Here is a 14,157-nt window from a genome sequence, read left to right on the forward strand (position 1 = left end):
GAAATGGAGTGCTGGCTGCAACATGCAGCCTTTACAGTATATACATATGTGATCACTGTGATTGGTTACAGCAAACACATGGAACAAGGCCAATGTCAATTGTCCTGTTCCCAGCTCTGTGATTTGTATTTCATGATATAGGGAACCCATCATTCTACTAGTTAGGGATCAGTACAAAGAAAATGCACAAACTTGCATTCCTACAGTTTATTCATCTGATATAACATCACCTGGACTTTGGTTTAGGTGACATTTAACACCTACAGTGTAGTGTAGCTCTACTAAATTATGAACTATTATATGACACTTTCTTTGTGTTTGTATTGTCGAAACTGCCATGTATAACCCGGGACTGTCATACATCAGAAACAAGGATGGATTAAAAAAAAGACACATTTCTGTGAGAAAGTTTGTAAGAAGACCACAGTGTGCAGTGAAATCAGATTAAGCAGTTTCAGTACATGAGAGGAGCCTGAACAACTCTGCAAGACTAAAGGTAAGACCGGAGTTCAGCTTTAAATGCATTGTCATTTTTCTGTATTCTGCATTTAAGTCTGTACCTTCTAAATCAGAATACATGAAGTAGATCTATTAGCGTTTCTATCAGGTAAACATAAAAGTTGCCCAAGACAAGGTGGATAAAATGTTATATAAATATAGCAACGTATGATTCACCTAGTATGCTCTTACACAAGTGATATATAATCTGAACAAGATGGATCCAAAGTGATGTGATGGGAATCTGTTCAAAATGTCATAAGGAAGTTCAAATGTTACTTGAAACCAGTTGTCATGATTTGATTTCACTCTTGCTTCGATGAGTTGAAAACAAATGTCAGAGGTTGTGAGCTTTTATTACCACTGCATTTAAAAGCTACAGAAACATGCTCATGTAACTTGGACCTTGCACTGTGCACTGAAGGACCTTGCACTGTGATAAGCAATGTGTCACTGCTCTGATTAATTGAAGTCTCTAAACAAGCAAAAATGGAACTAAAGTTTCACTTGATGGCTAATCAGTAGTATTAGCCACTGGCCTACTGGGCTGTTTTACCCCCTTCCTTCCCAGGCCAATTTTCAGCTTTCATTGCTGTCACACTTTGAATGACAATTGCGCAGTCATGTCAACACTGTACCCATACGAAATTATTATTTTTTTGCACACAAACAGAGTTTTCTTTTTGTATTTAATCACCACTGTTTTTTTTTTTATTTTTTTGCACTATAAATTAAAAAAGACCATACATTTTGAAAAAAAAAGTTTTTCTTTGTTTCGCTTATAAAATTTAGCAAACAGGTAATTTTTCTGCTTCACTGATATGAGTTGATAAAGCTGCACTGATAGGCAGAACTGATGGGCACTGATAGGCAGTACTGATGGGCACTGATGAGGCGGCACTGCTGGGCATCGATAGGTGGCAATGGTGGGCACTGATGATCACTATTGGGGCTGCACAGATAATCAGGGCATTGATAATCCGTGCCCTGATTATCAGTGTAGCTGAATCGTTTCATAGTTGCCGGTTACGAGCAGTACTTTCCTCACACTGTGACAACGTGAGGAAAGTATTGCCGATAACCGGCAAGTGTATTTACATGGTGATCAGCTATGATTGGACACAGGTGATCACATGGTAAAAGGCTGCTGTGATTGGCCCTTTGCCATGTCATGTGATCAGCTGTGTCCAAAGGACACATCAATCACAGACAGCGCTGGGTTCGTGCAGCTGGTGGCGCGTGCTGGGACGACGTCATATGATGTCCTTCCAGAACTGGACGACTGTGCTGTAGCTGTCATTTGTCTATAGCACAGACAAGTGGTTAATTTGGGGAAAATAAAATTTACACAAAACCATTATAGTTGCCCTCAGTCATATACTGCTGACTGCTTCCTGCCCTGACTCTTGCCTAAATACCAAACATACTACTGATTGCTACCTGCCCTGACCCTTGTTTGCATAATGTATACACTACTGTTTGCTGCCTGTCCTGAACTGCTGCCTGCCCTTACCCTTGCCTTTATAACAGGCATACTACTGACTGCTGCCTGCTCTGACATTTGCCTGCATAATGGATACACTACCAATTGCTTCCTGCCCTGAGCCTTGCCTGCACAATGGATACACTACTAATTGCTTCCTTCCCCTGACCCTTGCCTGCATAACAGATATATGACTGATTTTTGCCTGCCCCGGCCCTTGCCTGCATATCCAATATACTACTGACTGCTGCCTGTCCTGATCCTTGCCTGCATAATGGATACACTACCGATTGCTGCTTGCCCTGCCCTTGCCTGGATAATGGATACACTACCGATTGCTTCCTGCCATGACCCTTGCCTGCATAACAAGTATACTACTGACTGCTGCCTGCCCTGATCCTTCCCTGCATAATGGATAAACTACCGATTGCTGCTTGCCCTGCCCTTGCCTGGATAATGGATACACTAGCGATTGCTTCCTGCCATGACCCTTGCCTGCATAATGGATACACTACTGATTGATGTCTGCCGTGACCCTTGCCTGAGATAATGAACATAATACTGACTGCTGCCTGCCCTGACCCCTGACTGCATAACGGATACACTACTGATTGTTGCCTGCCCTGAACCTTTCCTGTATAACGGATACTTTACTGATTGCTGCCTGCCCTGACCCTTGCCTGGATAACGGATACACTATCGATTGCTTCCTGCCATGACCATTGCCTGCATAATGGATACACTACTGATTGCTGCCTGCCCTGACCCTTGCCTGCATAACAAACATAATACTGACTGCTGCCTGCCCTGACTGCATAACAGATACACTACTGATTGCTACCTGTCCTGACCCTTTCCGTGATAATGGATACACTACTGATTGCTGCCTGCCCTGACCCTTGTCTGCATAATGGATACTCTACTTACTGCTGCCTGCCCTGACCCTTGCCTGAGATAACAGATACACTACTGATTGCTGCCTGCCCTGACCCTTTCCTACAAAATGGATGCACTACTAATTGCTGCCTGCCCTGACCCATGACTGCATAATGGATACACTGCTGATTGATGTCTGCCGTGACCCTTGCCTACATAACGGATACATGACTGATTGCTGCCTGCCTTGACCCTTGCTTGCATAGTGCATACACTACAGATTGCTGCCTGCCCTGACCCTTGCCTGCATAACAGATACACTACTGAATGCTGCCTGCATCCTTTGCTAAAGTCGTGATGATGAAATGCATCAGCAAGTGACATCAGACGTTGCCGGAAGTGTAGCGGTGGCCATTTTGGATGAGGTCCGGTCTTAGGATACACATTGGAAGTAGATCCAGTTTAAGGAACACACAAACACTGATGTTTACTCCGCATATGTAAGCACTTTTTTATTAATAAAGCAAGAGCTTTTAAAGTTGGTACGCAATGATTGCTTATTCTTTTTCCGGGCATATACTATTGTTGGAGCATTAAAAGCCACAGTGTTTGAAGCAAGTTTTGTGATCACTGGTGTGGAGTGTTAAAGCACGGATTCATATGATATGATGATTATGTGTTGACAATATTACACTATATTTGATTTACATCTCTTGGAGGGTCTGGTTTTATTGGGAAGAATTTTTAAAGACGGATCTCACTAGTCAAGAATTTATACAAAGCAAGTTATTCATCTGAGGGTAAGAGTAGACATTGCGGTCACTGGATGGACACTTGGTTATTTGGGGCACATTTTGAACACTATGATGTGAGCGCACTATTATCATTTTATTGAGTTATGTATTGAGGGTAATGCACTATGTGTAGTTTATCTCCTTGAGGTAAAAAGAGGAAGAGGAGGAATTTTCTTTGAAGAATATTGAAAGTCGTTAAGAAGCATGAAGATTTCATTAGCTTACATGGGAATATATTGAGACTTTGCTGGATGCTATTGAACATATTTTTGCATAACAGATACACTACTGATTGCTGCCTGCCTTGACTCTTTTCTACATAATGGACACACTACTAATTGCTGCCTGCCCTGACTCTTTGCTACATAACGGATACACTACTGATTGCTGACCATCCTGAACCTTGCTTGAATAATGTATATGTACTGACTGCTGCCTGCCCCTACCCTTGCCTGCATAACAAATACATTACTAATTGCTGCCTGCCCTGACCCTTAACTGCATAATGGATACACTACTGATGCTGTCTGCCCTGACTCTTGCCTGCATAATTGATACACTACTGTTTGCTGCCTGTCCTGAACCTTGCTTGATAATGTATACCTACTGACTGCTGCCTGCCTTGACCCTTGCCTTTACAATGAGCATATTGCTGACTGCTACCTGCCCTGACCTTTGCCTGCATAATGGATACACTACTGATTGCTGCCTGCCTTGATCCTTGCCTGGATAATGGATACACTACTAATTGTTGCCTGCCCTGACCCATGCCTGCATAATGGATACACTACTAATTGCTGTCCTCCCTGACCCTTACCTGCATAACGAATACATGACTGATTGCTGCCTGCCATGACCCTTTCCTGCATAGGGCATACACTATAGATGGCTGCCTGCCCTGACCCTTGCCTGCACAACAGATACACTACTGATTGCTGTCTGCCTTGACCCTTGCCTGCATAATGGATACACGACTGATTGCTGCCTGCCATGACCCTTTCCTGCATAGGGCATACAGTATAGTTGACTGCCTGCTCTGACCCTTCCCTGCATAACGGATACACTACTGATTACTGCCTGCCCTGACCCTTGCCTGTATAAAGGATACACTAATTACTGTCTGCCCAGACTCTTGCCTACATAACAGATACACTAATTGCTGTTTGCCTTGACCCTTTCCTGCATAACATACACTACTGATTGCTGCCTACCTTGACCCTTGCCTGCATAATGGATACACTACATATTGCTGCCTGTCCTGAACCTTGTTTGTATAATGTAAACCTACTGACTGCTGCCTGTCCTGACCCTTGCCTACTGATTGCTACCTGAAAACAAATCTTACCCAAGCTCAACTGCTCTGTTCACCACATGGAGACAGGCGATTGGTACGCTGGCTGAGGTGTCCACTCCTAACAGTAAATATCCACAATATGAGTAGTCGGCAACTCAGAAAGCTTCTTAATATAAATCTTTATTGGTTACATAAATACAGGATCCATAAAGCTGACGTGCTTCAGCTTCACAAAGCTTTATTCATAGCATACCAATTGCTATCTGCTCTGACCCTTGGCTGCAAAACAAAAACACAACTGATTTCTGCCTGCCCTGACCCTTGCTTGCATAACAAAAACACTATTGATTGCTGCCTGCCCTGACCCTTACCTAAATAATGGATAAACTAGTGATTGTTGCCTGCTATGACTCTTGCCTGCACAACTACTACACTACTGATTGCTGCCTGTCCTGACCCTTGCTTTCATAACAAAAACACTACTGATTGCTGTCTGCCCTGACCCTTACCTGCATAATGGATACACTACTGATTGCTGCCTACCCTGACCCTTGACGGCATAATGGATACACTAGTGATTGTTGCCTGCCCTGACCTTTGCCTGCATAAAAGATATACTACTCATTGCTGACTGTCCTTAATTTTGCTTGGATAACAGATACATAGTGACTGCTGCCTGTCCTGACCCTTGCTTGCATAACAAAAACACTACTGATTTCTGGCTGTCTTGACTCTTTCCTGCATAATGGATACAAAAATGATTGTTGCATGCCCTGACCTTTGCCTGCATAACAGATATACTACTCATTGCTCACTGTCCTTAATCTTGCTTGGATAACAGATACATAGTGACTGCTGCCGGTCCTGACATTGGCTTGCATAACAAAAACACTAGTGATTGCTGCCTGCCCTTACCCTTGCCTGCATAATGGATGCACTAGTGATTGTGGCCTAATCTGATTCTTGCCTGCACAACTGATACACTAGTGATTGTTGCCTGCCCTAACCCTTGCCTGCATAATGGATACACTACTGATTGCTGCCTGCCCTGACCCTCGACGGCATAATGAATACACTAGTGTTTGTTGCCTGCCCTGACCTTTGCCTGCATAACAGATATACTACTTATTGCTCACTGTCCATAATCTTCCTTGGATAACAGATACATAGTAACTGCTGCCTGTCCTGACTCTTGCTTGCATAACAAAATCACTATTAATTGCTGCCTGCCCTTACCCTTACCTGCATAATGGATACACAAGTGATTGTTGCCTGCACAACTGATACACTACTGATTGCTGCCTGCCCTAACCCTTGCCTGCATAATGAATGCATTACTGATTGCTGCTACCCTAACCCTTGATGGTAAAATGGATACACTATTGATTGCTGCCTGCTCTGACCCCTGATGGCATAATGGATACACTAGTGATTGTTGCCTGCCCTGACCTTTCTCTACATAACAGATATACTACTTATTGCTGACTGTCCTTACTCTTTCTTGGATAACAGATACAGAGTGACTGCTGCCTGTCCTGACCCTTCCTTGCATAACAAAAACACTATTGCTTGATGGATACACTACTGATTGCTGCCTGCCCCCTGATGGCATAATGAATACACTAGTCATTGTTGCCTACCCTGACCTTTGCCTGCATAACAGATATACTACTTATTGCTGACTGTCCTTAATCTTGCTTGGATAACAGATAGTGACTGCTGCCTGTTCTGACCCTTGCTTGCATAACAAAAACACTATTCATTGCTGCCTGCCCTGACCCTAACCAACAGAATGGATACACTAGTAATTGTTACCTGCACAACTGATACATTACTGATTGCTGCCTGCCCTAATCCTCAACGGAATAATGGATACATTACTGATTGCTACCTTCCCTGACAGCATAATGGATACACTAGTGATTGTTGCCTGCCCTGACCTCTGCCTTCATAACATATATACTACTTATTGCTGCCTGTCCTTACTCTTGCTTGGATAACAGACACATAGTCCTGAGACTCCTGACCCTTTAGTTAGTAGTCAGTGGGCACTTTGGTAGAAAGTGTTGTGAAAATAATGAACTAGTCCTTCAAGGGTAGGAGTTACAGCACGTGGGGAATCTAGTCCTGGTTGGTAAATTACAGAGATGGCTGGGAATGAGAATCAGGCTTCTTAAATGATATACAGTCCTCAGAGCTCTAACACGGAACTTTACCTCCGGGTTCACCGGTGCCATGTGATCGGGGTGTGCCAACGTCACCCAATGCGGATGTAGGTGCGTTCTTAGGAAACCATGGCAACTACCAAGCAGCCCAGGCCACACCCTCCCTGCATGTGGTTACGCCTACAGGGGGGCGGGAGGCGGCGCTGTCAGTGGCGGAGGTTAGCAGTGAAGTGGTGTGTATACAGGCTGCGTACACCGTTATATACTATACAGAGAGCCATCGGCACAGCGACTCGTACAGGAAACCGCCGTCTACGTACAGGAAGTCATACACAGAGCAGCCAAGCCGGGGATCGCCGATCAGGCTCTGCTGGGTGCTGTCCCCGTAGGTCATGGATCACCAGTACCTCCAGGCCGCCAGCCGGTACCAAGTGGTGAGTACCGAGAGACGTGTGTGGGTGACGTCATGTGAGCCGTGATGTCACCCGTGTGCATGAGCTGACAGCGCTAGGCTGCAATGGGCCCGTCCTTCCCTTAGGCTGCCAGCTGCAATGCGTTCCTGCTATTGTCTGTACAGTGCGAGCCTATGGCCAGTCCGATCAGGTGTGATCCCTGGAGACCGCACCATCCATCCTCACCGTTCATTGCTCTGCTCACATTGTGCAGCCTGGGTGCCCACTCCAGCAGATGGACATAGACAGGCCTGGGATGGTGTTCATTGTCATCCCCAATCTAGGATCAGGAGCTCATCACCTATCCATACCACTGATCTCTTACTAATAAAAAGAAATATATATAGTGGCATTTTAAAATGTAATGTGTGTATGTATGTGTGTATATATATATATATATATATATATATATATATATAAAATCTCTAACCAAAAAAAGGGAAAGTGTTTGTGCATGTGTGTATGTATGTGTGTGAGTGTGTATATATATTACAAAAAAATAACAATGGAATCAAAACAGGGAAAGTGTGTGTGTGTGTATATAAATAAATCTTAAGTTGTATCTTATTGAATTGCTTTCCAAAACAAGCACAAGGGGCCAGGAAATTAGGTAACAAATGCTCAGTGACAAACAATGCCCCCTTTGTTCCCGGTAAATAAATCATACAAAATGACCAGTCCTCTAAGGCTGCATTCACACTCGAGCGTTTCATAGCTCGAAGCTCCAAAAAAGCTCAAACTTAAAAAAAAAATAAAAAAATAAAAAAATTAATTGTTCTCTATGGTGCCTGTTTGCACGATCATGTTTGAAAAGGCACCATAGGAAACAATTGATTTTTTTTTTTTTTTTTAAGTTTGAGCTTTTTTGGAGCTTCAAGCTACATAACGCTTGAGTGTGAATGCAGCCTTACTGCATGGGTGGAGAGCAAAAAGAAAAAAAAGTTGCATCCTACGTGAAAAAGTTGTGGTTGGTTTGGCAACAAAGATTGGGAGATCTTCATGCTGTTGTCAAAAAATTGTCAACAAAGCAAAATATGACACATCAAGGGTTAAGCATCCCAACTCTTTAAAAGAAAAGTATGTTTTTTTTTTTCTTCAAAAATTATACTTACCTAGGTGGATGCAGCATTGGTCCAATGTTGCATCTGTCCCCCTCCGGCTGTATGGGCTCATGTACACTGCAGCTGATAAACTCACGTTTAGGAGCTGTTCAGTGTTTTTTTTTCAGCAACCCCTGAACTCGCCCTAATGTGTTCCTATGTGTCCATGTACACATCGTCGTTTACAGTCGTTTTTTTGAATGCAGAAAACTTGCATTCAGCAGTCAATTTTATCGGCGTTTCAAACGCAAGTTGCTTGTAAATGCGGCAAATCACGTTTCTAAGCGTTTGCACATTTTTTTAACTCTTCTAGTTCCCGATGCTGTCCAGAGCCTTTTTTCATCATGAAAAATGCATGCAAAGCGTTTTCAAGGTACTCATATGTACTAACGATCAGATTATCATACAATCACTTTAAAAGCGGCATTTTTTGTACGATATTCTGATCGTGTATATGGGGATTTACCCAACCTGAGCCAAGCCAGGAAGCTGTCACTGCCCTGGGCCAGTCATAAGGGGTCAAAGCTTTCCCTGCCCCTCAGCCCTTGGATGCGGGGCAAGGAATGGCTCACCACAGATGATTGGTCCAGTACAATGACAGCTTCCTGGTGAGCTCACTTGGGTTGGTTGGGACAAAGGATCCAAAGTTGCCCAAGCTTAGACCTAAAGTTGGCCATAGATGGCTTGAAACCAGGACCGGGCAAATTTTGATCCATCTTGTGTCCATTCGGATACATGAGTCAGTCTAACAAATGCATTTTGTATTGTATTTTCATGCTTGTCCCTTCAATTTTTTCAGACAATGGCTGTGTACTAACGATCAGATTATCATGAAATCACTTTAAAAGCTGCATTTTTTGTATGATATTCTGATCGTGTATATGGGGTTTTAACCAACCTGAGCCAAGCCAGGAAGCTGTCACTGCCCTGGGCCAGTCAAAAGGGGCCAAAGCATTCCCTGCCCCTCGGCCCCTTGGATGCAGGGCAAGGAATGGCCCACCACAGATGATTGGTCCAGTACAATGACAGCTTCCTGGCGAGCTCACTTGGGTTGGATGGGACAAGGATCCAAAGTTGCACAAGCTTAGACCTAAAGTTGGCCATAGATGGCTTGAAACCAGGACCGGGCAAATTTTGATCCAAATCTTGTGTCCATTCACATTCATCAGTCAGTCTAAAAAACGACTTCTCATTAACTGGCTTGTTGGAAAATTCTGCTTCAATCACCGCATGCAGATGGTGTCAAAATACAATGACACAGTGGGGAGGATTCCACTATACACTGCAAATCTGTGGATGGGGGAATCTGTTCAGGTTTGTTTTGTTCAACCCGCTGACTTATCCTGAAAATTGAGCCAAGTATGGCCAGCTTAAAGGTGACAACAGAAATGTGATCAATTATTTCCAATTTGTATTTTTTTTTAATTAATACTATACTGGATTTATATAGCACCAACAGTTTACACAGCACTTTACAACATACAGATACAATTCAATACAGGAAGAATCAGAGGGCTTTGCTCATAGAGGTTACAATCTACAACTGTATCCAACAATTTACTGAAGAGGGGTTCTGGTGGTAGTTTGACATTTCTTTCTGTACAAGCTATGTTGCTTTTTCAACTCAGATCTCAGTAAAGACTTGAGATCTTTAAAGTGATTGTAAAGGCTCAAGGATTCCAGCGATGTGCACTGGAATCTCGGCAGTCACGGGACTCCCTCTCCTCATTGGCTGAGACAATGGATCCCCCTGCTGTCAATCACAACCAGTGAGCCAGTGAGAAGGGAGGGGGCGGGGCCAATCCGTGGCTTCGTGTGTGAATGGGCACACGGAGCAGCGGGTGCCCCCATAGAAAGCTGCTTGCTGTGGGGGCACCTGACAGGAAGGAGGGGCCAGCAGAGTCTACTGGGGACCCCAGAAGAGGAGGATCTGGGCTGCTCTGTGTAAAACCACTGCAGAGAGCAGGTAATATGATGTGTTTATTATTATTATTTTTTTTTAATTAAGCTTTTAATATCACTTTTACCCTTGGGTTGCTGACCATCTTTTACTTTGTTGGATTTGCATGGTATCATTGTTTTCTGTGCACCCCCTTTTAAGTGGTGAAAGGTGAACGTGCTGGATGGGCTTCTGTTCAGATCAATAAATCAGCTACTTGTATATGGTATGGTTTTAGGTCTTTGGCTCTGTGTATGTAACTAGCTTATTCCATAGGAATTTTTATTATGTGCTATGCTTGGTATTAAGGTTTTATTGTGTCTTGACATTTTTTTTTCTTTTTTTAAGCGTTCCAAGTTCAGTCTCGGAATTTGTTTATGGCTTGTATGATGATAAAGAAATGCTAATTACAAGGAATTACTCATTGCATTATATTTCAGTGACTTGCAATACAGGTTGTTTTTCTCTTACTTTGACCAGTGTGTTAGCGGTGTCAGAGAACAGGGTGTGTTCCTGTTCTGATTGCGCAGATTGATGTAGAAACAGACTGACAGCAGAAGGCAACCAAGTGGTCCATTGAGTCGGCCTCTTATGTATTTTTGGGCTTTTTTTTTACTTTAAACCTTTTTGTCTAAGTATAGTATCTGTGTAGCCAATTGTTGTAATTCTTTACCTTTATTCACTTGATTTCTTCATTTACTTGAAATAATTATCAGCCTTGTTAATGAAGAATTGTTCTTTTTATTAAAACGAAGTTCCAGCCTTTTTTTTTTTTTTTTTTTTTTCTTTCTTGAAAGACAATGGTCTTCCTCTTCACAGTCCATTTTGGCAATATATATGTATATATATATATTTTTCTTAAATACCTTTTATTGGTAATTTCTGTCTCCACTTCCGGTCCCAGCCGCCTAGGCGATTACATCATCAGGCATTCCCTAGGGTTTCTGGGATATCGGTGTCATCTATCCCAGGTGTCCTAGGGAATAGCTGATACCAAAATCTTGCGTTAATATGAGACCGGAAGCGACGCAGTCACAGGGATTATTTCACACTGCGCAGGTGCGAAAAAGGAAAGTGCGTGCTGGGTAGTCAGCTGCACAATTTCCCAGAAGAATGTCTGAGCGAGCTTCAGGTGCCCACACTTAAGATGACAGCGTTCACAATATGAGGGTGCAGTAAGTAAATTCCTTTTTTTATAAGGAAAGCAAAGGATCACAAGTACAGGGGATCTCAACTTGCATTGCCTAAGCTGCCAGTCTCACGTGGGTGCCTTTAGAAAAAAAATAAACGGCTGGAACGCCGCTTTAATAATTCTTAACGCTGAATCCCAGACAGAAAATTGTTAAACTGTACAAACAGGCACATTTTTTTCTTTTTTCATTTTGGATAGAGTAAAGGAGGGTTATAACCCCTGACAGGTTTTTTTTTTTTGCCGTCTGTGTCTCATTGGATAGATTTCTCTTCACATCCTGTCTTACAGGAAGTGAGTGGAAATTCCTTCAAAGTAAGGGAATCCCAGTGTGTCACCAGAACAAGTGTCCCTATTGAAAGATTTTCCCTCTTACTGTAATGATGTCAGCCTAAAATGAGGGTTTTTCTTTACTTTCACTTTCAATAATAATGTTAAAGCGGAGTTTCAGCTGGAAAAAAAAAGTCATTAGCTACAAAAATTGTAGCTGCTGACTTTTAAAATACAAACACCAATGCAGGCCATAGACGGTTCGTTTATCGGCCGATTTTCGCACTGTTAATGGGGCAATGTCATCGGATGATTTTTGCGGTTCCTCCTCATTTCTTTTATCAGTCATGCTGAAAATTTGCGAAAAACAGCCATTTTTCACAATCATTGGTGGCAACAGAACGACCGATGTTTCCTTTTGCGGATGAAAAATCTGCCGATAAACGAACCGTCTATGGCCTGCATTACCTGTCCCTCAGTCCAGCGGTGTCCCCACCATGGCTGGTTTCACCAGCCGTCTTCTCTCCCTGGTGCTGGCATCGTCAGTGTGGGCACCCGGCTGTGACAGCTTGCGGCTTCACAGCTGAGTGACCACTGCGCATGCGCAAGAAGCGCTGCGCTATGTGGATGGCCCCATAGTCTTCTGGCATCTGTCACGTGTCCCAGAAGACTACGGGGAGGACAACCTCTGCTTCCGATCGCTAAGGCTATCGCAGCAGAAGTGGGAGCGGGTACCTGTCAGATTCGGGTACCCGCCCCCCAAAGGTGCCAATCCTTAATGGGGAGCGGGGGACAAAGCATTAAAATGGAACTTCGCCTTTTGGGTGGAACTCCGCTTTAAACAGGACAGTTAGAGAGGGTGAATCTCCCTGATAGGGGCACAGAGAGTAATAAAAACAGACAGGTGTTCTAATCCCTCTCCACCCTATCCAAAATTAAAAAAAGTTTTGTCCTTTTTCGTTTTTTAATACAAGTATATTCCTCAACAGCCACTTAGGATAAACATCCACTTTCTGTACACCAAATGAAAACCCCCATTTTAAATTTTAAAAGTAGCAGTAACACCATCACTATTCGGAGAGCAGAGCTGTGGGAGGGACCCAACAGGTTCTTATAGAACACTATAGGAGGGGCGGAGTCAAGACCAGTCCTCCTGCACAACATGAGAGTGCAGCAGTGACTGGTCTATATAAGGAAGCGCCCGCAGAGGCAAAATTTCACACTGATTACTGGACACATCTGGAAGAAAGACACAAAGCACACTAAGATTCAATTGATTATACAAATAGCTTTTGTAGTTAGACCGGGGGTGTGCAACCTGCAGCCCAACACAAAATCATAAACTTACTTAAAAATGTTGATTTTTTTTTTTTAAAATGCATTTACACGTAGCAAACACATGCGGCTGAAGAACAATTTGACAGTGTCTCTTTACTGGACTTTAAAAGTTTTATCTTCCTAAAGAAAAATATCCTGCTCTTCACTATCGGGCAATATTCAAGTAACCAGTTTTCAGTAGCACCTATATTTGTAAGTAACTGTTTTCAAGGACGAAGCACAGGAAGGGCAAAATTAAAGGATAAGTTCACCTTTGGGAACATGTTATGTATTCCATCTGTTTTTAGGGTGGACTTGTTCACAGCCGCCACCTCCCTCCCTCTAACAGATAGTATGGGGAGAAGTCTTTCTGTTCTATCTGTGAAATTAGAAAACAGCGTGGCCGTGCGAGGCTCCGCCCATGCAGCCGCATAATTCATTCACAGACTTTCCTGAATGAATGAACTGCAAGTCCCTGCAGCCTTAGCGACTGTCAGCTTATAGTTTTCAATGAACTACCACGGCGCTGTGGAGCACTGTGGTAGTTCATTGAAGCTTCTTGTCAGAATATCTGCTTGACTGCACATCCCGTACAGCAAGCAGATATACTGACAGGTCTGCAGGAGACCTGCATGGCACCAGTGATCTACTGATTGCTGGTGCAATGCTTTCCAGGCTCCTGCAGACAAAAACAATAAATGCATTTTTTTTACCTGCATTTTTTTAATTATTTTTGTCTAAAATGTGAATGTATCTTTTAAAACCAAAATATCTGAGCAC

The 14,157-nt window shown here is 43.2% G+C and overlaps 1 protein-coding gene across 2 annotated transcripts in view; it reads left to right on the forward strand.

The window, feature by feature from the left end:
- Positions 1–7,284: 7,284 nt before the first annotated feature.
- Positions 7,285–14,157, forward strand: part of NDFIP2 (Nedd4 family interacting protein 2) — a 159,218-nt gene continuing 152,345 nt past the window's right edge. Inside the window, exon 1 of one of the 2 annotated variants that reach the window (XM_089680462.1) lies at positions 7,285–7,544. In XM_089680462.1, coding sequence (XP_089536588.1) covers positions 7,503–7,544 — 42 coding nt within the window. In that variant the 5' untranslated portion in view covers positions 7,285–7,502. The remainder of the gene's footprint in view (positions 7,545–14,157) is intronic. The other variant, XM_089680464.1, reaches the window with a different exon arrangement.

The sequence above is a fragment of the Staurois parvus genome, unplaced genomic scaffold (assembly GCF_062004578.1).
Source record: "Staurois parvus isolate SC_StPar_1 unplaced genomic scaffold, SC_StPar_1.0 ptg000243l, whole genome shotgun sequence".
In the NCBI taxonomy this organism is placed as follows: Eukaryota; Metazoa; Chordata; class Amphibia; order Anura; family Ranidae; genus Staurois; species Staurois parvus.